The sequence below is a fragment of the Manis pentadactyla genome, chromosome 6 (genome assembly GCF_030020395.1).
Source record: "Manis pentadactyla isolate mManPen7 chromosome 6, mManPen7.hap1, whole genome shotgun sequence".
Classification (NCBI taxonomy): domain Eukaryota; kingdom Metazoa; phylum Chordata; class Mammalia; order Pholidota; family Manidae; genus Manis; species Manis pentadactyla.
In genome coordinates this window covers 45,819,121-45,844,627 of record NC_080024.1, presented here as the reverse complement: position 1 = coordinate 45,844,627, position 25,507 = coordinate 45,819,121, and the positions used below count along the sequence as shown (strand labels likewise).

Sequence of the window (25,507 nt, the reverse complement as noted above, 5' to 3'; positions counted from 1 at the left end):
TTAATGCTGATACCAATGTTGAGATGTCAATAAAGTAACTAATCTATAACTCATAAAGCCTAATCATTTGCCAGACTACTCTAACCAGGCTTTAATTATTTACCAGGCCTCCCTGTGCCTCCCATTTACAATGCCATGCAGCTGGGCGGAGGCTAATCTGTGCCTGGCAGTCTTTCAGGATACAGAGGAGCTGGCGAAAAACTTGCTTCCATGAGGGGAGTGAAAGAATTTTCCACCTGAGCGTAGACATTGTATTGCTGAATGATGTCCTGGTTACCTAGTCAGACCAGAAGTCACAAAAAGCTGGCCCATTATCACTTTTGGCCACAGAGTACAAATGCTCTGTTTGGTTCACACATTACATTTACAAATTAATTGCCCACATTTGAAAATAAGATTCCATTTGAAAGCTGGATTTCTGATTCTCTTAAAATACTGGAATTCCTGGATATAGCTGGCCAGCATTCCCACGTGGCAACAACTGGCTGAGGCTGAGTGAGGAGCTGTTGCCTTTTGTAGATGGAGCACCGTGCCCAGTGTGCCATGGTCACGTCACGCCCTCCCTGCTGAGCGCATTCACGTTTCCGCCTGGCCTCTCTAGGCATCTCCAATCACAGCAGAGGCTGCACATGTACTTCTCTGTGTCCATGCCATCTAGGGCCTGTACACAGTGGGTGCCCAGTATGTTTGCTGAATGAAGGATTGAGTGAATCAATACATTACTTAAAAGGAATGTGCAAAGAAGGCCAGAAGTTCCTTTTCTACAGAGGCCACAGAAGAATGTCCAGATTCATACCTTGATTATTTATTTGTTTGCCATTATAATTCCACATATGGATGGGACTGAAGTAGGGAGCATGAGAAAGCGATTCTCGAGTAGGAAGATGAAACGAGGTACTTTTCTCTTGCAAAGATAAAAAAAGAAATTCTGAAGGCTGAGACTTGATGAGCAGATAGTAGAGGGGTCAGTCCACACTGAGTGTCTGTCTATGCAGTTAAACAGATCTGATTTTTCTTAATGGATCATTTGTGGGATCCGAAATGGATCGTTTGGGGAGAATCATTCTTTTTGATTAAGTAGAGCTTGGCATTCACACTAAACAAAAGATTTTCTAGAAATAGATATAAACGGCCCCTAAAATAGGAATGCAGGTGCAGGATCAACAATAAATTCTGAGTTTACCCTTATGCAAATGTGCATGGAAATGAATACTTTGCATCAGCAAGTGTTGGGATGAGTTTTACATACAGCCTCATTAACACTTCAGAAACTTTCTCATTATGAAAAAGGCTTAAAAATATGAGAGATCTAAAGTCAGTATTCTTTGGGGATCCCAACATTTTCACTTCAAAAACATCAATCACAGAAAACAAAAACAAAGAACAGATCAGATCCTGAGACACATTGATCCTTGACTTTAAAACAGAATAATAAGTATGTTTTGAAAGCAATATCCTTTCAGAAATTTTTAGAGGGAGATAGTTCCACACAGCTAGATTTTCACTGCTTTCATGCCTTGATTAATGTTATTTAGTTACTTTTATAAACAGTATCTGGTATGCTGAAATCCATTTTCTCAATAGGATTTATACATTCCTTCCAGTTTTTGGAAGACATTGGGAGCTTGCTCTTATTGCTTGAACCATGAAAATTTCAGGGCTTCTCAAATAATACTCCTTGGCACAGGGTATACTTGAAATCCTGGGGACCAAGAGCTGGAGCAGAAAGAGCTCTTTGAGCACAAAGATTCTTTTGAATACTTTTTATTCCTTAAATATTCTTGTGAATTGTGCATTTTACTTCATAATATATCTGTGTTCCTATTAATAGAAAGTAATATTCTCTTCAATATCCCTGGTAGATTTGACTCTGCAAAAATATGCCTCTCTAGGTCTTCAATTCCCTGTGTATACAGACAAAGTCTGAGACCACAGTACTATAACATGCTTAGTTTCTTCATCTGTAAAATAATCATGCTCACCTTGTAGGGTTATTGGGGAACTAAATGAGATAACCTACGTGAAGTGTTTAGTACACTCAAAAAGACTAGCTATAAATATCATTAATAAAGTCAGATATATTCATCTAGACTCTACTCCCTTTTTTTTTGCAGTTACTAAAATTGGATTCCACAGCCTGTAGTCACTGACTTAATTACAATAGTTCATTTAACAAATATTATGAAGTACATACATAATACATCTCATTAGGTGCCTTGAGGGATAGAGGCACTTATGTTATAAATGAGGAAATATGGTTTATAACATGTGTAGGAAATAGAAAATGTGGAAATCACTCTTGAAACCACAAAGGGGCCAGTGTGACACGGTGCTCTAAAGGCAGTTCATTTCTGAGTGGGCAGCGTGCAAGGGTCCTTTCTGTCTGGGGACACAGATGTGTCACCCGAGAGGACACTGCACAGCTCCTCGGACTCTCACCACGAGGAGGCCGGAGCAACCTCTTCAGAATAAATGCTTTTCCCTCTGTACACATACCGTGTCAGGCACTGTGCTAAGTGCTGGGCATGTATTTTCTCATTTTATCTTTAAATAACCTTTTGAGATAGAAACTATTCTTATTGTTCCTTTACTGACATGTGACCTGAGACTTTGAGAAGTCAATGAAATGGTTCAAAGACATACATCCAATAAATGGATGAAACTTGGATTTGAACTCAGCTCTGTTTGCCTCCTGTGCATGTGAATTGGCTTCCACAGGGCTCTGGGCAGTTCTGAACCCAGGGGCTGCAGCACCACGTACAGAAGTGAGGTGAACTGCGTGACCCAAGCTGGCCGCTTCAGCTCACCTGCCAACGCCAGGAGTGCAGGGCCTCTGGTCTGCTGTTCGTTATTTGCCCGAGTCTGTAATAGTACACTGCACGTAAGGAAGCATGCAGAAGATGTTCATTGATTTTAAAAATGGGGGTGCTCTCCAGAGATGCTCCAAATTCCACAGATCTTGGTACCTAATATTACTGTCCCAAGAAGGGAGATTGAGTATGTGAAATCCGAAGTATTTTGTTAATCTCTTAGAAAGTGATGTGCTAAGAATTTTGTTTTGGTGCTGGAGAAACATTTTGTGTCTGTGTTGGCTGTTAGTATTTTCATTAATAGGACATGAAACCGAAAAGAAGAAAATAAGCTATAGCCTGAGAAACAGGGAAAATCCCAAGTCATGTGGTAATCTGATTTTGCTGAAGGAATAAACAAACTTCTTAAGAATAAAGTGATTTCACAATCAAAGGGATTGTGCAACTACTTAAATATTCCAAAGCTGAACCCTGGATTACATTTGGTTTTACTTAATGAAAACCTGCTGTATTTTAGATACTCACATATCGCTTAAAATTATTTAGGAAAACTGAGTAACAAAAATAATGATAGCTATTTTCCAAAAAGTGACACCTGGATTATGCTCAAGGGAATATGGTTTCATTCTGGTAAAAAGAAAGGCATTGCAGTCAAAGGTAAAGAAGTTAGCTGAAACCAGTCTGGGGGTGCAGGCTGCCATTTATCCAATTCACTGGAGAAAATTTGGGTGAGGATGAAGAATTTAAATTGCACAAGAGATAAGCATTGTAAAACTAAATCCCAGCTAAAAAATATGTGTCTTAGGGCTCCCATTAACATGGCAGACTGAATTCAATGATAAGATAAGGGCTCAGCATGTTCACATGTGGATCTGACTGAGCAGTCTTGTCTCAGGTGAAATTTCCAACCCGTGAACCTCAGCCTATTAGATAAATCTACCCTACTAGTTGCTGAGTAACTTTACAACAGTGGAATTGTTTAGAAATAAGTATAAAGATAACAAATTAAACCCAGAGTGCCAATACTGTGTGTTAAACTTAGGAAAACTCTTGCAATGATTAAGATCACCTGAATGTATTATTTAAGCAGAGTGTTTGGACTGTTTGAAACAATCTCACATGTTATCGATTGATTTTTGAGGTGTTAAGGTGTTAAGGTCTCAGGTGTCCGCCAATTTGACTATGTAAACAGAATTGGAGTGTTTTAAGAAAACTTCATTTAGTACATCTCCAGGTTTGAATTATTCATCTTTGAAGAGTTGCTTAAAAGCTTGGAATCCTTTGCCTGTTAGTTTTGCGAGTTTGCCTCGTCAGGCATCTGAAGTGCTTGAAAGAAACCAGAAATATATTAATGTAATTAATTTACGTGTATATATTAATATATAAATGTAATTAAGTGTGTTAAGGCAAATTTCAGTAAATTTCAAACGGGGCTAATATTTTAGGAGAAGTCAGTTTGTTAAATGTGAGCTAGTGGAACCTAAGGGAGAAGAAGCGAAAAGGATTGTGTAAAAAGTCCCTCGGACTCAAGAACTCAGCAGGCGCCCAGTGTTTGCGGATGCCTATTCTGCCGCACACCCTAGTCCGAGGACGCTACTGTCTATCCTTTGCCACCTGAGATCACTGAGGCTTCCAGGGGTAAGTGACTTGCCTAAGGTTGCAGGACTCATGAGCCGGGATTTCAGTGTGAATTTTAGGACCCCACTCAGAATCCGTACCCCTGGTGGTCTGGCCCAGGGATTGCTTCTAATTGGGAGGCTCCTAATCAAGCAGCCATGTGTCTACTTACTGGCTTCTTCTTTAACTTTATCCATTTCTGCCATTAATGAAACTTCTTTGTCAATGATGCTGGGGGTAAGAAACAAAAACGAAGGCAAAGAATTCTTAATCAAAGAGAAGTATTTAGTGAACACTGAAAATAAAAGAAAAATTACTTTGATTAAACAAAATACACAACAGCCATAAATATTTCTATGCTTTGGTGCCAGCAGCACACTGCCTTCCCCAAAATGAGGCAACATGGAATGGATGCTCCCGTAGTGACACTGTCACTGTCACTATGCTGATTGACTCATTGTCAGCAAATCTAAAAAAAAAAACCTTTTCAGACTTTCAGAATTGCACTGCTTTGAATTTAAATTTGGGAGTATTTTTGCCCTCTGAGTTCCAAAATTCCAAAACAGTATGATAAATGTTTGAAAAGCTGGCACTCAGATCACCGAGGTGTGTAGTTCTCAAATGTCTCTGTGCTTCACCCTTCAGATTCTGGCTGAAGCTGGCAGGGGGTGGGTGTGGGGTCGGGGGCCCAATTCTGGTGCAGAAGGTCCTTGAGAAATACGGTCTGCATCAATCTACCCACATTCCCTACAATATGAATCTATGCCTTCTCATTCCCCCAAATCAGCATTTCAAGGCTTATTATCTTTTTTTCATTACAGTTAATTTATTTTCTGGTTGGTCCTTTGGAAAGATATTACCTGCACAAAGTAAATAAATATCTGAAAGTTCATTTTTCTCCCATTTTGACTCTAGTTCTCCTCCCAGAAACAACACATCTTCAGAAACCCCCTTTATGAGTAATCTTTAAATAATACGTTTGAACTGCACAAGTCCAATTATATGCAATTTTTTCAGTAAGTGTATTTGAAAACTTTTTTGAGATTTGTGACAATTTGAAAAACTCTTTTCTCTAGCTTACTTTTTATTGTAAGAATATAGTATATAATGCATGTAACATATAAAATACATATTAATGAACTGTTCATGTTATCAGTGGAGCTTCCAGTAAACAGTAGGCTATTAGTAGTTAAGTTTTCAGGGAGTCAAAAGTTACAAATGGGTTTTTGACTATGTGTGGGTTCAATGTCCCTAACCCCTGTGCTGTTTAAGGGCCAACTGCATATACTTTCACAGGTTTTTATGTATATGTAAGTGTAGATTCCAGATTTAAAAAATTTTCATTTCAACCATAAATATTTCAATATGCATCTCAAAAAGATAAGTGCTTTTGGGTAATATAACCACAGAATTACTATAATGCCTACAAACATTAACAATTATCAATTTTAACTTAATGATTTTATATCTATCCACTCAGTATTCAGATTTCTCTAGTTGTCACATACATTTTTTAACAGTTTGAACTATGACCTAATAAGGCCCATTCATTGCAACTGGTCGATTGTCTCTTTAAATCTGTTTAAATCTATAAATTCCTGCATCTCTTTTCTTCTCCTTTGCAATTCATTTACTGAAGAATCCAGTTTGTTTGTTCTGTAGGCTTGTCCAAAGTCTGAGTTTTGCTGACTACATCTGCATGGTATTATTTAATTCATTCTTTTATATTTTTATTTATATAAATTTGTTATGAGGTAAAGAAATTTGATAAGATTCTGATTTGCTTCTTATTTAAGGAGGAATACTTTATGTTATGTACTTCTATCAGCAGTTACAGAATGACACAACACACTGGGACATATTCCTCCTGAAAAAAAAATCAAACCTGAATATATTCAAATTTCCACATCTCATCACCAATGTATAGGAAATAAAAGCACACCTCTATTTTTTAAAATAATAGTAGTAGTCATTGATTATCTTTCTTCCATAAAGAGACATTTTCCATGTCAACTATTTGGGTTATCATGAAATGCAGTTTGCACAGGGAAGGCAGGATAAATGCTCAGTTCTCTTTTTAACTTCTTAGTTTTCAAAGTGATAGTTGATTCCTTAGCATCCACCAAAAGTAACCCATGAGATGTTTTTGCTTGTTTGGATAGTTTAGTTAGGAACTCATATTCAGTGTGTTTCATTAGTTATCTGTGTTACCACTCAGTTGTTCCATCAAATGTACTTTTCCTTTCCCAATCAGACGTTTTTCCCCTTCCATCAGATGTACTTTTAAAATGTAAAGTGTGTTGAAAATTAATTTCCTCTTATAAGGAAATATTTTGTAATAATTGTCAAGGTAGGAAGCAGTTTCTGGGACACATCAATAGTTTTGGCGCTTTTCATCCGGATCATGTGACCTAAACACTTGGAGAGTAAGGACTATGTACTGAGGAACTCAGCTCTTTCCAACCAGGAAATCCTAATGGAAAGAACTGATGTGTACTGAGAATAGGAAATTCTCCAGAACTGGGCTCTAAGCCTAAGCCATCAAGAATAGGTATCAGCTATTCCCCATGACGCATCTGACTTAAGGTTACTCGATATGATCACTTTGGTGTGACCAGCACATCAGGACACCTGAGCCTTACTTATGATATTATATAGTTATGATGCAGGGAATACATGATACAGAAAGGTGTCTGGTGACAAGGAAGTCTTTATTCCACCTCTGTCCCAACTTAGTTCCCCTCCCTGAAGGAGTCCATTGTTACCAGCTTCTTAACACTTCTTTCCAGAGACCACCTATTTATAAACCAGCATGTTTTTGCTAATTGTATGAAATTCTGGGTTAGGTCAATAGGCTCCTGCTCCTGTGATTATGAGATATATTTAGATTCTCTGCCAAGCTCACACATGTAGCCACAATAGAGTTCGAGCGTTTTCATTTGTTTGTTTGTTTTCATTCTACAGCCGTCTTAGAGAGGGCAGTTCTATGCTAGTTTAGGCAAACAAGGCTAAGGGGTAATAAGCTGTAAGGGCAATAAGGTGAAGACTTAGGGATCTGGAGTCAGGAGCCCAAATTCTACAATATGGTTAAGCTACTCGGCCTGAAAAAATATTTTGAATTTTTATCCCCTCTAGAAAAGGGAGGCAGGAGAGGAGGAAGCCCAAGAGCTGTGTAGGGTGAAGAGTGGGAGAAATCACAGCAATGGGGAGGGACAAAGAACTTCCAGGAGTCCTGCTTGGGACGTCTAGATCTTCAGTCTGCCTGGTGGGAGCGGTCAGTGTGTGCAAGTGCACACACACACACACACACACACACACACAGACACTGAGGAAGTGGCTGGGTTTCGTATTTGGGTCAATGCAAGGCTGAACAGAGGGGAAGAGGCAACAGCTTGAAGGCTGAGTGAGCATGAGCATGTTCAGTGCCTCCCCTGCCCCCAGAAGTGGCACAAATCTTAGGGAGAGCTTCTAACAGCTATAGGACTGGGAACAGGAGCACAGGACAACGTTTTTGGAACATACGTCAGCTGTAATCCCCCAGCTGACTTAAGGTCTACAGGTCATGTGAGGCTTGCCGGAACCCTGTGCTCCACTGTCTCCCCAGGGAAGTGAAGAAGGGCTGTGCAGGGATATGTCACAAAGAGCATGAGGAAGGGGCGGGCTAGTGGAACATTTGCCCACTGAATGCTGAGTGCCTGCGATACGCCAGGCAAGGGCGCTGGGGCTGGGATACAGCTTGGGATTAAAAAATGATTCCTGCCATCCCTGTGGAGCCCACACTCTTCTGAGGAGAGCCGAGAGGAAGGCGAGAGGACCTGCCAAACTTACTGGGGAAGAATGAAAAACAGATGGAGAGGGAAGAAAATGATGATGGCAAGAGGAAATGAGGCGTCCCCTACCCTCAGTCAACCAGAAACCTTACAATTAGAATGTCTAGGTTTTGAGAGCATGTGAGGCTCACAACTAGAGGAGATGCATTCACTGATGGATGACTGGGTGTCTTTACACTTCCCCTGGGTGGGGAAGAGCAGAAGGCAGTGAGAAGGCTAGGATGGCCTCTCATAGTCCCCTAAACAAGGCCACAGACCCCGGAGGCTGGGAACCCTGCAGCCTGTGGGTATGTTGGGTTGGGAGAAAGGCATAGGAGGAGACCTTTGCTAATTTCTTTACCAGCTTCAAGATCATGGTAGCTTTCTGTTTTTTATATTTGTTAACATAATTATGTGCCTAGAATGTCTGCGAGATGGACCTTCGGGGTGTAATCCTTATCTCCAGTCTAACACAAGTGAAACCAAGCTGGATGTTCATACAATGGTTAGTTCAGGCCTCCTGGGCTAGCGACAGGAGGGATGAAAGTTTCCACAATAAATTATTTGTCTGCCTAATGCCCACTTGAGCACATAAAATAGCCTGTGAATAGCATCAAACCATGCTTCCATTCCTCTGGATATTTCAACAAAGATTGTCCTCAAGCACCTTAGTAATTGAAGCACTGCTATGTATGCCTGATTTCAAAACTCGTGAGCCTGAGGGCAAGCCAAGGACTCTGTGCTGAGTCAGTGTCCTGCTCAGAACTGAGCGACAAATGCAAACCTGGCTCCGGTGCCCGCCCAAGGCAGCTCCCTTGCACCTTCCTCATGCACCGCAATAAAGGAGCACCTAAGGTTTCCCTTGGATTTTGTTTGCAAGGCAGCAGACTTGCCAAAGGGAAGAATGCTGTGGAAAGTGGGAATGAAGGGACGAAGTTGCAAAGGTCTGGCAGGCCGTCAGACAGTGTGGAGCCAGCATCACACCAAGCTGTGACCCAGACACCAAAGGAAGGGTCAGAGAGGGAAGACTGCATCTAAAACCTCCCAAAGGTGCACAAGGCCTGGTGACACAGCCTGCTGCACGAGGAATTTCATCAGTGCCATTTGCAACTTTGTAAAGGTACTAAGACTGAGATACACACTGAAGTACTGCCTCACAAAAAACAACTCTGCAGACTGGGTAAGGATGTAGGGTGCTGGGCATGGACAGATGGTGCTGGGTTAAACCCTGGTATGGAGTTGCCAGTCATAAAGGAAGGACGGAGGGTCTTTGAGACGAATGACCTCAGAGAGCTGAACAGTCACAGAAAAAAATCACAGTGTTGTGGACTACCTTCTTCCTGGGGAAGCAGACAAGTCACACACTCACTTTTGAGGTATGCCTGTGTAGACAAATGTCAGCCCTGAGCTGCCTCAACATGAGAACTGATAACTAATACTTCTGAGTGCTTCCTGTGTGTGAGGCACATTAAGTGGAGCACCAGTGCCTCACTGTGATGATCTTGTTTAAGCTTCACTGCACCTCAGGAGGTATGAGCTCTCCTCACCACAGGGCCTTGGCACATGCCCTTCCCTCTGCTGGAAGACAACTTGTCTTCCCAACCTTGCCTTTCCTCATCTCATTACCTTTGAGTCTTCCTTAATCAACAATTCTTCAGAGAAACTCTGCATTTAAAAAAAACTTCTGCTCAACTTTATGATACTAGATTGTGGTTTGCTCAACAAAAACTGCTTGAGAGTGATGAATGTAAAGGAAGACAATATATTCATTTTCCTATGGGATAATAATGAAACTTTCTTAATTGATGTACTCCAATGCTTGCATATACATCATGTTTATGCAAAAATTTGTATAATTTTTGTCATTGATGGAATCTAATCATTTGAGACATAATAAACATATAAATACAGTAAAACTCTACACCAAACCACAGAGTGTTTTGGCTCAGAATCAGAACAGGGTGTTGATGATTCTGCTTGCAAATGGTGGTGGTAATAAATTATTGAGATTTGTGCTTTCTCCCCACGAATCATTTGCAATTCGAGGTTTTGAATACTTGTGCTTTTCAGTAGTGATCCTCTGTACCTGGAGGAATACACAGAACTCTGTCACTGGCTTTTCACTGACCACTACAAGTTCTCTGAACCGTGGGACAGAGTCCTCTAGAGGGCACCACACTTAGGGTACATCGAACATGTTCTACATAAACTGAGCTCACACAAAACCCATGCTGACCTCACATGCTTTGGATACGCCCTTTATCCTTCCCTAAAACACATCTCATTTAACCTAAACTGCCTAGAGAGTAAAATTTTATTCTGTTGCCATAAGGAACCTTTTATTATTAAGGCAATAAGGTGTAAGGAGAAGGAGATTACCATGGCAAAGGCTTTATGGTTTATTATATAGTTAATCACAGAGATAAAGTGTCATTTTATAAAAATGTTTCCACTGTCTCCACTCCTTTCTATAGAGGAGTAATAATAACAATAATAAAAAGAATCAGAAAGGCACTTCAGCAGGGATAGATTTATCATCTTCTGCTCTTTAAATTCAAAAACTAAGACACTGAATGACAAGATCGCTTCATCTGGAAGCCGGCACCAGCCACTCACGTCTGGGGTGCTTCATTAATAAAGATGCCATGAGAGGGAGCAGCCGCAGGACTGCCAGTGGGTGATAAGCTGGCGAGCACAGCCGGCCGGTGGATATGGAGGAATGAAAGCAGAATTTCAAAGGAAATCTAAAGAAATCGATCTTCAGTGGCAGCCAGAGTTAGATGTTAAAGAGTTAAAACTAGGCCACATTTCATCTCCACGAGTTTGCCTCAGGGAGGCTATAGTGAGAGAAGTTGGCTGGGACCCTCTCATCCCAGACACTTTTGCTTCAGGACCTCCTTGTGGATGGAGAGCTCCAGCTGGAGCTACCTTAACTCCCCAGCTGCACAAAGCCAGCGGGGTTGGGCCTCAGGCAGGAGACGAGGCCCCAGCAGGTGTAGGCAGGGTGTCCTGCTGAGGAAGAGCCACCTGTCCCCCAGCCCGTCAGAGAGAAAGAAGGTGGGAATTGTTGGGAGAAGGGATTCTAATGAATGCTAAGGTGATGTGTCTGCTTTCTGGCCTGTACCAAAAAGCATAAAGCATGCAAATGCTTAACAAGCCATCAAGCCAGACTTTTCGTATAAAGAATTTCTGTTTCTTTCACTAAAGAGAAAGGTAATGTAAAAACATTGCCCCTAACCCTCCACTGTGGGCTCTGCTCCTTACCGCTGCCTTGGGAGTAGGAACTGGGACTGCCCAGAGGAGGCCAGATGAGCTCCTGGCAGACCCAGCGGCCACTCTGTGGGCTTTGAGCTGGGATGCTGGAGCTGATGGAATAGGCTGCCTGTACCACCCAGGAGTTTTGGCATCTATGCATGAGAGGGTTTGCCCACCAGGTGGAGAAACTCCTTTCGACACTGAAGGTACTGCTACCACAGATGCCTTTTCCAGCCCAACTTCCCCAGTGTTACCAGGACTTCTCTGACCCAGGGCAAGACCACTTAGGAGTTTCAGCTTACTCCTTTCTCAGCTGTCACTGCTGTCAACAAAGCTTGTGTCTCGGGCTTGACAGGCACAAATGCAGCAAGACCATGTGTGCTTCTCTTCCTAGGCAGGAGGCCCGGCAGCTCTAACACTTACGGCTGGTGCCTGCACATGGCGCTCATGCTCTGGCGTGCTGCCACTTCCAACACCTCCTTTCTCTTCTGCCTCCTGAAGAGTACCAGTGTATGCCACTCCCTAATGGGCACTTTGGTATGTTGATTAATGTGAGGTGAGGCACCCGAACAATAGCAAATGCAGTGAGAGGCTTTCTCTGAACTCCCCTTACCTGCCTGAAGACAGAACTCAATCATCATAAATCCTCTACCTCCCCAGGAGTTTCACCAACCAGGTGGTTTGCTGACTCTTGTCACAGGAGAGGAGACTAGAAGTCAACACCACACCCAGACGCATGTTGCCACAAACTAGTCCCACCTTCTGTCTATTCTACGGGCCCCTTCATCCTTCCTAAAAGCCACTTACTCTCTCTTAAGGGGCTTACATCTCCTCCCCAACTCCCCCAGCCTTTTCCCTGGTAAGATGGTGTTTACCCCTGAATTCTAAGCCACCTCTTTGGGTTCTTCATTTTTCCCTGGACCTCTCCCAATGTATTAGAGGTATACATCTAATCATTAATAAACTGTTAATAAAACTAGTTTGTTTTTCTCTTGTTAATCCCTCTTTTCTTAGGAGTGCCAACTGAGAGCTCAGAAGGGTAAAGAGAACATTATTTTTCCTCCCCACACCCCCAGCCTGTCCCCTCCCTTGTACTCTGTATGCTGGTCACTGTCCCACCACTCACCCACCCCATGGTTCCTTTTCCTCCACTTGCCGTGTGATCGTGTCCTCAGAAGTCCACCCCAGGACCCCCTCGCCTAGCCCACTCCACTTCTGCCATTGCCAATACAACTCAGGGCTCGTTATCGAGCGGCTGGCTCTGTTAAGTTCTTTGTTGGGATTCTTGGGTCCGTCATCTTCTCTGAACAGATCTTTGCATTTAGGCCTTACAACAACCTGCATTCTTTTTAGAATTGGGGTTCTTTATTCTGAGGGCTGGAATCGTGAAGTGATTTAAATCACAGTTAATGACTATTTTGTCGTGCTGTCTGAGGTGCATTGCTGGAATGAGACACGTGCAGATTTAGCATGAGGACTAATTTCCAACACTTGTAAAATCCTGGCACTCCTCAAAAAGGACAGAGTTAACTGAACAAACCAACTGCAGGGATTCCTTTTTCTTCTTGATATTTTAAAAATGATATCAGATTGCAAAATATTGTAAGTTCTATAAACCCCACAAAACCACATATTCAGCTAAAAAATCTATAATCTTCATATACCTCTATTCAGACTTTTAATATGATTTTGCTTAGTAATGTAATTTCTCATCTTTGCTAATTATCTCTTTGTTTTCCACAGAGATCACTCTTCATGGAAAGTAGCTGTATTTCAGTTTCCATAGCTATAAAAATTATATGATTCACCACCACCCCCTTGAACAAAAAAAACAAAAGTAAAACTTTATCTCTGGGAAAAGAAAGCAAAATTTCAACTGTGGATGTTCACGTCTTACAACACAAGGGCACCATTTACGGAACTGAGGTAACACACCTCACATTTTTTACCTCAGTTTACACGCTCATTTAAAAAAATGGAAAATATAGAAAGCAGGACACAATAAAACAAATTTCAAAATGAAACAAAATAAGGCAAAATATGTCTTTGCCTCATATCCTAAAAAGAGCCAACCACTCTCAACACTGTTGCATTTCTTTTCAATTTTTTTTCTTTTGGGGGTGTGAGCTGGGGGTTGTTGAACACAAGTAACTTAAGAACAGAAACTAGAAGACACCGATGTGGCACAAGAAGCCACAGAAACGCTGGCCCACATCCAGCCAAGGCTGCCGGCCGAGCTGAGAGTGTGCCTGGCCTCTGGGTGGGCTCCCAGGGTCCTCGGCTCTCTCGGAAAGGGGAGGGGCGGGACGGCTCCCCCCACCAGCATCTCTAGTCTCGCATGCTGCCGCTCCTCTTCAGGAACTGCCCTAGCCCACTGCCTTCCCAATAATAAATGTTACATAATGAAAGTACAAAATATTAAAAAATATTTTTTAAAAATTTAAAATAATAAAATATTAAACCCCATGTACTAACTTTTTATTTTAAGAGGTAGACTTTCCTAATCTTTAGTATACAGATTAACAGTAGTACACATATATGATCCAAACATGTATTTCTTGGTGTGAGAGGGATGTGCTCAAAATTCACTCACTGATGGAGTGAGACAGGGAATGTACTGCTCCCCAAGCATACTGTGGCCTCTCTTGCTTCTGGTTCCAAGTGTTGTTTCCTCTGGCTGGAATCCTCGCTCTCCCTTTGCAGTCTGGCAAATATCTAGCCTTCTTTCAGAAGCCAGCTCAAATGTCATATCTGCCATGGACCCTTCCCTAACTAACCAGCCAGTGTAGACTTTCTGCTCCTCCTTACACAGCTCCATTACAGTTTTTGCCTTACAGCATTACACAGCTTGCTTCTGTCTACTCTCATTAGAACTTGGATTTTTTTTTTTTTAGGAAAGAGATTGTCTTTTAACCCTCAGTATGTTTAGCAGTGCTTCCTCAAGTGTGGTCCTTAGACCACTTACATTGGTACCCACTGTACTCATTAAAGGCAGATTCCTGGTCCCCGCCTGACACCTACATAATCAGAGTCTCTGGAAACAGAGCCCACATGCTACCCGTGCATTCCAAAGTATGAGAAGCACCAGCTTGTCACACATGCATCTACCTGTGGGGTGGATGAATGAAGAAAGGCAAAGAGAAGGTGGAGAGGCCTGGCAAGATGTGAAAGGGGAAGGGGGCTGATCTGGTGTCACCTGTAGCCCTTCAGAATCAGGGGTCCTTCTCTCTTCATCATGCAGTGAAAGGTCAAAAGCTGTGATGAAATATCCATGACTCATAGCTGGGATCTGCTGCACATTAAATAAATAGAAAGGGAAAGTGTCTTGGTATAGAGGGAAAGAAGTCTACTAAATGCTTATCTGAAAGGGAAGAGAACCAACCTAGATTGAACTTCTGTCATGGGCCAGGCTAGAGATTTTCTAGTATGATCTGAGAAATGCATATCTTGTACACGAATCTTCATAAAATCCCTAGAAACTGACAGCGTCCCTATTTTGTAGCTGAGCAGTTTAGAAACTCAACCGTCTTCAGAGCTAGAATATGTGAAGATGAGATTTAAACCCTATTCTAACTAACGCTACACCTCATGCCTCCTAATTAAGTGAATAATAAGCCTCAGAAAATGTGACTTCTGTTACAATATGGCCTGCTAACAACCAGAGATTTACAGTCATTGGAGGAACAATGTAGTATATACACAAAGAATTTTTTTGAGTTGCTTTTATATAATTTGTTGCTGTTCTAGCTGACAAATTGCCCCAAATAACTCCTTGCTCTCACTCTAAGAGACTAGAGTCTTGCTCTGTACCAGTCCAATAAACAGAAATAAGCTCCAAGATCCATTCTGAAACTGTGATTTAAGACATCCCACTTTTTAAACTGTAACTTACTTTATATTTATAAAGTAACCTACAAGAACAAACTTATTTCTTTCCCAGTGAAAATGGATTATGTTGTAAATTTTAAACATACATACACATACACACACACACACACACAAAAGATACATACTCTCCCTCTGGGATTGTATAGATGGGACAAATGGCTTAATTCCTTTTTATATTTCTATTCTATGGTGACAACTAACAATTCCTATTCAAGAGCATGTCACCAAGCTGGTTTGATTGGTAGCTTTCATTGACTGAAAAGATTCAGAAATCTTTTCAGATTTCAAGCTGAAATCAGTATCAAATTGTTGTCCTCCAGCTCTTACTGTGGGTCTATTATTCCCCAAAGAAGGCAGCAGTGAAAGGAAAGCTGGCCTCCAATGCTGAGTGTGCAGCTGACATAACGTATGGAGGTAATCACACATGTAGCTCAGAAAGGCTATTAATACAAGATGCTATTTATGCTGGTTTCCCGGGGACTATACCAAAACCAAAAAGGCCAGTTCTGTACTTTTTTTTTTATTTTAACATTTAGTCTTTTATTTATTCACTTATTTTTACTGAAGTACAGTTGGTATACAATATTATTTTAGTTTCAAGTATACAACATAGTGATTCAACAGTTACACCCATTATTAAATCCCCACCCCAACTAGTGTAGTTACTGTCTTGTCAACATAGAAAGATGTTACAGAACCATTGACATGTTCTCCATGCAGCACTATCATCCCCATGACCAAGTTATATTATTATTGATATTATGTGTCTCTTTATCTCACCCTGCTCACCCACTCCAGCCCCTCCCCACTGGTAACTACTAGTCACTTCTCAGGGCCTATAAGTCTACCACTGTTTTGTTCATTTTGTTTTTTTTTTTAATTTTAGATTCCACATATAAGTGGAATCATATGGTATTAATCTTTCTCCACCTAGCTTATTTCACTTAGCATAATACCTCTAGGTCCACCCATGTTGCAAGTGGCCAGATTTCTTTCTTTTTTGTGGCTCAATAATATTCCATTGTGTATATGTACCACCTCTTTTTTTATCCATTCATCTACTGATGGACATCTGTTGCTTCCCTATTTTGGCTATTGTAAATAATGCACCAATAACCATAAGAGGGAATATATCTTTTTGATACAGACATTTTCTTTTCTTTGGGTAAATTCCTAAAAGTGAGATTACTGTGTTGTATATTTCTATTTAAAGTTTTTTGAGGAACCTCCATACTACTTTCCATAGTGGCTGCACCAATTTACATTCCAGCTAACAGTGTAGGAGGGTTTCATTTACTCCACATTCTTGCCAACACTTGTTATTTCTTGTCTTTTGGATAGTGGCCATTCTAACTGGTGTGAGGTAATATCTCACTGTGGTTTTGATTCTGTACTTTTTAAATTTATCAACCAGCTCTTCCTTCATGTTGATTGATTCACCCAGTCCTTGCAATGACCCCAGGGAAACATCGAACATGGAGAAAAACCTCGGCGAGTAAAGAAAGCAGGAAGAGAAGCTTTCACCTCTAAAGAGCAAGCTGCAACTCTTTAGAATGATACATATTCACAAACAAGGCAAGATCTGCAGTACACTGTACCATGGGGACCTTCCTTAGTTACAAAGTCATAGGAACCTTGAGTTCTCCATGTATATGGTATTTACCCTCTACACAATTTCAGAATGGATCCTGGAGCTTATTTCTGTTTATTGGACTGGTGCAAAGTAAGGAAAAGGAGTCATTTTGGGCAATTTGTCAGCTAGGACAGCAACAGAAACCATATATACAGCTCTCTTGAGGCACACATGTATTTATTAGCCTCTTCAGTTACTGTGATATCCTTTGCCAGGTGTACATTCATTTTCATGCTGTGCATTCTTTTAATATGCTGGCATAATCTCAAATATTGGGGGTAGAGAGAAGGGATAGGTTTTGTTTAATTTCCTTTGTACAAGTCACAAGCAGGTGGGCCCTTAGAAAAACCATTTGATGTGAAGGAAAGGGATCAGTCTTAAAGTCTTGTTTGTACAGGCTTTGATCAATGGGTAGATTATATTCATTTCCAGAGCACAATGACATAGAGACCTTTTATTAAATTTCTTTTAAAAACCATAAAAGATTACAATGCAAACTCTTGATTTTGGTCTTCATTATACATATAGTCCAAGGAGCTGGCAAAATCTAGCAGTCATTTAAGACACTGGCCAATATTTTAATAGGGAACTGATGTCTGTAAAATTATTACTTAACAATGCTAAATGGCTGAAAAGATTCCTAATGTCAGCTCCACTGGTAATCCCATTACAATCATTCCTTGATGCATGGTGCATAGAAAAGCATCACTTTTTTTTTTATGGACCGCATGCTACCCACATACTTTTCAGGCTGGTGGTGCACTAAGAATGCATGCTATTTTAGCTACGTGGCTTTAAAATGGAGTCTCTACGCTTTACCCATGCTTACGTCAACATCCTCCATGTGACTGAACTCAAAACCCAGGTTTGCTTGTGTCACAGAAGTGTGACACAGTTCTGATTTTAAGTCCTGTTTCACCTGATACATATTTTTCCTATGCTTATCTAACCCGACTATACACAGTGCCACAATTCTAATGATTCTCTTAATTAGGAGAGGGTAATTAAATGGTCAACATGCATTTGTTCATCCACTACTGCACAGTAAGAAACGCAAGAAGACTTTCTGTTTTCATTCAGTTTAAATAGCACAAGGGCTGGCACACCTGAGGATGTCACTGGCATTAGAATAGCTGGACATATGCCATGTATGCCCAGGAACACTAAGTAATTTTGCTGCCTGGCTGAAGTCAAAGAAAAATATTAATCCCCTAAACAGATACTTAACGGAACAATTCCCTACTGTTATTTATCATTACATGCCTCAGATCTTCATCCTAATCCTGGTCCACACCGCAATATTTGGTTTTATTGTAAAACGAGAACAAGATGCAGGTAGAGACAGAATGGCTAATGAAAGTGACTGTCTATTGTTAAATACAACCTCTGGTTCTTAATTTTTCCATTTTTCCTGAGAACTGAGTTGAAACCTATAATGAAAAATAGACAAAAATAGTAAAGCCTTTGTTTTTTCTACACTTCAATATAATTGTTTTTCTGGTCTTAAGGAGACCAAAACATAATTTTGACCTTTCAAATGTGTAGCTAGGTTTATGTTCCAGGCAGCATGGGAAAAAGGATTCCCTACTGCACTGATATGAAAAGAAAAGACACTACGATTATGCTTGTGGGTATGTAAATAACTGGAAAGGAAGTTTCCTCACTCACCCCTCCAGCAGTGGATTAGGAGGGCAACTGGGGCCGGGTGGTGGGGCCGGCAGGTGCTCAGAGGTGTCGCGAAGGGAGGAACCCCTGCCCCTCCCTCCGGGAGCCACAGCCAGCGAGCAGCACCAGGCACTCTTTCTCTCCCTTTCCTCTCACCCAGGCTTTGTCACAATTATTGATGTCTTGGGACAGGTAAGTCCTCATTATGGGGTGGGGGGTGGCTGTCCTGTGCATTCCAGGGTATTTAGCAGCATCCCTGGCCTCTTCCTCCTGGATGCCAGCAGCACTCTCTCCCCACAGTTGTGACAACCAAAGATATTTCCAGACTTGCCAAGAGTCTCCTGGTGGGCAGGGGGGCAAATTCTCCCATTGAGAACAGTGCTCAGTGTCACTCCCCACTTTGCAGGATTCTCAACCCATGGTTTTCAACCACAAATGCACAAAAGAATCACCTAGAATTCTTTGAAAAAACCAGTGAGAATCTATTCCTGGGTCCACTTCAGACCAGTGACACCAGCATCTCTGGGAGTGGTACCTCGGCCAAGAACGACCACAAAGCTCTAAGGGTTTTAATTATAGTGTATGCATCCACATATACTTTGGAATGAAGAGAAGTAAATATCAGTTTATAGGCACCATTTTTCAGTCAATGTTAAGTAATTCACAAAGAGAACAAATAAAATGCCCAATGAGCAGAGAAAAACCAGGTGTTTAGCATTAGATGGAAAGCCAGGTATTAACCAAAAAGCTGTTAAAAGCTTGGGGAACAGCTGGGGGAACCGACCAATGAGGAAAGAATCCTGCTATGTGATAAACAAGCAAAAGAAGAGACCGTCTCTTATTTGGACTCAAATGGAAGTTGTTCCAAGGCTGCATGCCCCAAGAATTTGACATTATTTGGGCAGCCAAGGAGCAGCAAGCTGGGATGTGGGACACGTTGCTGCATTGCCTCTTTTGAAGTGCAAGAAGCCCCTGGCATTGTCCCCCTTGCGAGGCCTCCAGCCCACATCCCAGGGTAAGGACACACTATCGGAAATGTCACAGTGATGCTTTCTGGTCTGTGTGTGGGGCCCCCTGCTGACCATTCGGGGGTCTGTGTGTGGTTTTGCTTGGCCACCACCAGCGCTTCCAGAGCAGATGAGAGGCCTGTTTTGGAGTGGGATTTGAGGGAGGCTGGAAGAGGATATGCTTATTTCAAAATAGCTTTTTCTTCAGCCTGAAATTTTTCCTTTAGAGTTATTTGTTTGAGAGACTCTCAACAGACTCTGTTACCATTTGTTAACATGTAAATATGTCGCTTTGGGAAGGAGGACCCATGACAGTCAACAGGACGAGGTCACCATGACACAATAGTGAGTCTCAGTGGTTAAAGAGAAGGGGATAGGGACGTGGGGACTCCATGACAAGTGCCTGTCCTGCAGAGAGGGATGTCATGGGGGGATCCCCTGGCCTGTCGAGGACAGCAGGAGCTTCCCATCTTTGCTGTGAGGGAGGAAACGCCAAGGTGGAGAGAAAGTAGGCAGAGAAAGGGGTAGCGGGCAAGCGCTTCCCCTAGGCATTGCTGAAACTCCTGACCTACTCCAAATTCTGCTTATCGAGACCTGGCACTGCTTCAGCAAAAAAAAATACCATGAGGTACAGGAACATCTGGCCCCTCTGTACAGAATGCACGCTTTGACTATCTCTCTTTCCTATTTGAAAGCAAAGCAGCCTAAAAATACTGTCCCCTCCAGCCTCTGGGTGCACTCTCTACCCCTCTGCCTCATTACCATCTTCTATTTTCTTTAGGGGTGCTTTTAATTAGCTGTCAAATGGACAATAGCACCTCACAATTTTTACAGCGCTATTTCAGAATCCTTTCTCTCCCAGCATATCACAGAACTATCCAATATTATTCTCTTCCTTCAATGGTTTTTTAATTTGATGTTTCATGGCTCATTTTAAGCCTTTCCTGTCAACTTGGACATGCACACACACACCGATTTGTGATGAGAAGCTGGACTAGTTTGCACACAAAGCCATTAAATCTGGCAGCTATGATACCAAAGGATGAGTGTTCTCCAGTTGTGGTAGGGGGCCAAGCGTGCAGAAAAGAAACCAGCTGTTTCATGTGACTCTCTGATGTGACTTTTCACACAGCCGCTTGTGCTACAAAATTTATTTTTTGTTAAGACATATTGTGAGAGCATTGTGTCATCTTTGCTCCCCTCTTAAATACCCAGTTCTTTCTGGGAAAATGAGAATGATTCACGTAATGGTCGTTTAGTCCCTGAGTAACTGTCCTGTGTTAAATGCCAATCTTGACATTATAATTAAGCTAGTTAATGGTTTTCTCCAATAATTGTACTGAATAAACTATTCTTCACAGCCAGACTGGAAAGGAGAGTGTTTAGTTGATTTTACTCACTTGGTTCCAAGCATGTGCAAACAAGGGCATTCTCCCAGCCTCACAAAATCATCACTCCCATGAATTCCACCAGCGTTTGGGGGGAATTCAGTCAGGATCATCTCCTGAGGCTGGCCCTTGGGTAGCAAAGTGAATATTTAGAATATCTTACCTGAGTGTTTCTATTTGCTTCTGAACTACAAGCAATGCCAGCTGAACGCTTGTGACAGAGCTTGGCAGCCTGAAGAAAGGAGAGGAGCAGAGCTAGGAGGGCATCGTGGCCTGTGCACCCAAAGACTGGGCATTTGTCTCAGAACCAGCACTCTTTCTGGAAATCTCCAGACAATGGCCCACACCCTCCAAAGCTGGATATGCCTTCCAAGGTAATCCTGAAGTTTTCCATTATATTAAATGAATGACGCTGAATTTAAATTCTCTAATGCCCAGAGGTGGTGATTTTACCACCAATAGGAAAGCTTCATTTTTTTAAACATTTAAGCTGCCTTCTTCAATTTTGTGACCTGCTGTTTTTTAAGAGAACCACAATCCCTGAAATTCCTCCTTCTCTCCTCCTCAGAGGCAAGAGGGAGGCTTTATTCAAGTACATCCTCATGTTGGCTGGGCTGCAGGCTTATTTGGAACAGAGGCAAAGTTTTTCCATTTGGCAGAAATGTATGTTAATGGTTGATTAAAAAAATGCTTTTTTTTAAAGTTAACATTTATGTAACGATTTGGGATCATTTTTATTAAGGACTGGATCAGAAAATGTGCTGGAATTTATTCATTTTGTAGCAATATCATACAGAAAATGGTTGATCTCAATGTTTTCTTCTTTAATTTGGAGGAAAAGTGCCATTTTCTCAACTAGGTGACTTTTACACAGTAGTAGTACTTGGCAGAGCTCATTCAGAAGTGATCCTTCCCATCAGTTTAAAATAAACTGTGAATTACACGCGGAGAAAAGATATACAAGTTCCCTGGGTGCTGACTTCCCTAACCCCACACTCTCAGCTTTTGAGGAGTAAAACACTCAAAATATCTGTTATAAATCTCAAGCTGTCTTGTGACCCATGTGATGTTCATTTACTAAGGAAATAAAATAAAAAAATAAAAGAACACATTGCAGCTGGAGGGAAGAAGTAATCTGAGGTCACCGCTACACTTTGTCAATTGGATGTGAGTCACTCAGGTGGAAGGTATCGCACAGAGGCCTCAGAGGAAGAGTTTGTTCTAAAATGCCACACAACAGGGTCAGACAGAGTGGTCTTCTCTGAGCAGCTAACTAATGCTTCCAGACAGAGGCTGGCAAACTACAAGCCCCGTGAGCCAAATCTGGCCCCCTGCCTTTCTGCATTACCTCGGGCTGCTTTCAGGCGTAACACTGGAGCTGAGCAGCTGCATGGAGACATTAGAGCCTGTAAAGCTTAAGGTATTTACTAGCTGGCCCTTTACAGACACAGTTGGCTGACTCTGGCTCTAGAGGACAGGCTGGGAAGTTGAGTGTCTGTATATATATATATGTGTTAGAGTAACTGAAGGATAGATTGGAAAAGTCATTGTTAACATTTGAAAACCACCACCACCACCGATAATGATAATACCTTTCATTTGTACAGCATCTTTACCTTCTCTAAGTACTTCTAAACATATTCGTGGAGTTTGTTTGTGTTGAACAAACAGTAAGGTTACAATCTCATAAAACAGAGAAGAATCCCATTAGGGTCACGGTGCTGTGACAGGGTGGTGGCAAATGATTCTTCACTGAATTGAATGAAAGGATTTGGTTTTCTTTCAAGTCCCTGATGTCTTATGCACCCTTGGGATCTTATATGCAGTAGATGGTTTAAAATGCAAAAATTTAAAATTCTTAGGGTTAAGCATGATCCTTACTTTTACATGACTCTATAATCAGCTACAAAGCACATCAGTGTCAAAGGAAGGACTTAGAAAGGAAAAATATGCAGAAGATGTGACCAAATTCTGGAATCACTGGGAGGCCAATGATAGAACAGGGAACAAGTACAAGTTATCTGAGTCTGAGCATTATGGATATGTGTTTTGTCTTAGATTTTGTCTCTTTAGAGTCTTGATTTCCCTCTGGGGAACCCTAGCTCTTCAACTGTCAGTTCAGGGGCTTAAGGTGGGGTTCACGCCACCAGTAACTCTGTGACAGGCACAGGACTCTGGCTGGTTAGTGGGAAGAGACTAGCCACAGAGACTGGCCTAGAGACAGATACACGAGCCATCCAGCCAATTGGAGCTGGCTCTTGGGCTTTTGTTGGACTGCTGGAGATAAAGTTCCCCTCAGATCATAGGCACTGAGGATTGTAAAAGCCTGGAGCTGCCAGGGTCATCTTCACTGCCACATGGAGAGATCATGCCTAAAAATGAAGCCAAGAAAAAGCAAAACCAGGAGATTGTGGGAGACCCTGAGAGAGGAAAGGAGGGAGAGGAGCAGGAAGGGAGAAAGGGAAGGGAGGGGAGAGAGAGAGAAACCGAATCCTAGTAACACTTTGGGCTTAGAACCAGAGGGCCTACAGGGATCTTCTGGAATTTTCATGTACATCAGCCAATAAATCCCCTTTGTCATTAACTAGTGGACTTGAGTTTCTGTCATTTGAAACTGAGTCTTGATTGATACAGTGAGAACATTTTTCTACTGATAATAACAATCTTTGCTAACAGATACTTCATTCCATTTGTGGACATGAGCAAATACACAGAGCTCAAAGAAATGTCTTCCATCAAAATAATTGCAGAGTGGGACAGAGTAGGGCAGGCAGGACCCAAACCACATCAGGGTACTATTTCTTAATTTCAGTTTTAAAGATACTCAAGAATGGGATTCTATTGCTGGACTCACGTAAGATATTACTGAGTTTTGCTAAGGGATTTTATCTTATTTTATAATGATAAGGCTGGAAAATATATTTTCTTAGTAGCACTCATGATATAAACCTTCCAGAGATTTGTCAAAAATATCGTCTCTTTTGTTCTTTGTTGAGATTGTGTTCTACATCATTCACATACTTTTGAGCCAACTTCAAACTCTAATGAATTATGTGTATCAGGTTTCTTTTTACTCAAACACTTTCTCTTCTTTTTTATTTCCAAGATATATATGCCTCTGCTTGCAGGGCTTTAAAAAATCTGCTGAAGGGTGGTTCTGTGATGTTTATGTATTAAATAAACAACGATTTCCATATGATGCTTTTACCTGTAGGAACAGCTCAAGTGCCACACATTTATGGTTTCTAAGTCAAAGTACTTACCAGTTGTGTAATTCAGCAAAGGCAGCTTTGATTTTCTTCACTGAACTATCCACTTCTTCCTTGATCATGACACGGTACCTAGTGAGAGACACAGTGCAGCGCTGCAGATCCTTCACTGATTTCTCAATATTTGGGCCTAAAATTAATGTCAAGGAAAAAAAACTGTTAACTTGAATATTTTATCTTTTTATTTGTGAGCTAAACATCAACCAGAAAGCAACTAACTCACCCCTGACCAATAAAAAGAAAGAGATTTATTTTTTGTTCTTTAAGAGGTTGTTTATAACCCAGTCTTTAAAAGCCAGCGTGGGTGGTTTGTATGGCCCCTGAGGCTGCTGGGGTTTCACCGGGTCGGGGGGTGTCTCTGGGCAGGGGGCAGGGGTGGGCAGTAGGAGCAGACGTGTCTCCTTTGCTCTTGGGTGAGAGGCTCTGATCATTTTGTTCTATTACAAACTGCAGTTTCTTAGAATCTAATGTCTAAAGGCCATTTGTGCTGCTGGCTCTCTGTGTCAACACCACTTCTGATTGGTTAAAAGCCAGCAGGGCTTCTGGAGAGGAAGGTGACACAGAGATTGGGAGACGGTGCAGATGAGCTTGCGAGGATGGAGCACTGGTGCCAGGTACTTCGGCTTTGGCCCCACCAGTCCTGAGCCAGGCCTCTAATTGTAGCCGCAGCACTTAAAGAAGCTCTCGGGGCACCAAGCTCGCCTGATTTCCTGAAACTGTCACCATGGTTACAGATAGTGCAGGGCAAATAGGCAAACTGTTCTTATCCCAACAAGGCCATGTTTCTGAGAAGAAAGAACTCTCCTTCCAGAAAAACGGGAGAGTATATCAAACTGAAACCAAGGAAATCAGATACAGTAGAGGCTGCATGAAAAGAATGCTAATCTGGGAATCAGAAAGGAAGTGATTTAGCCCCTTTCATTTTTAATAGCAGTTACATATAAAGTATATCAAAGTTAAAAAAAAAATAAAAACATAGTGTGTCAAATATGAAACCCTCTTGCAGTGTTATGTTGCCTGAAGTTCTAACACAGAACTGAACTTATGTGTCCATCATACCTGAAGAAGACATATTAGCCTCCAGACTCATCTTCATTTAATGCAAGGTAAGTACCTGTGTATCAGGAAAACACTCAGCATTTGCATTTCTAAAAGAGCTCTCGCAT

The 25,507-nt window shown here is 41.6% G+C and overlaps 1 protein-coding gene across 1 annotated transcript in view; it reads right to left on the bottom strand.

Annotated features, from left to right (window-relative positions):
• The window catches only part of LOC130678845 (SPATS2-like protein), a 62,571-nt gene that overhangs the window by 10,445 nt on the left and 26,619 nt on the right, over positions 1–25,507 (bottom strand). The window contains exons 5-6 of the mRNA XM_057504321.1: positions 24,336–24,471; positions 4,600–4,658 (exon numbers count right to left, since the gene is read on the bottom strand). Coding sequence (XP_057360304.1) covers positions 4,600–4,658; positions 24,336–24,471 — 195 coding nt within the window. The remainder of the gene's footprint in view (positions 1–4,599; positions 4,659–24,335; positions 24,472–25,507) is intronic.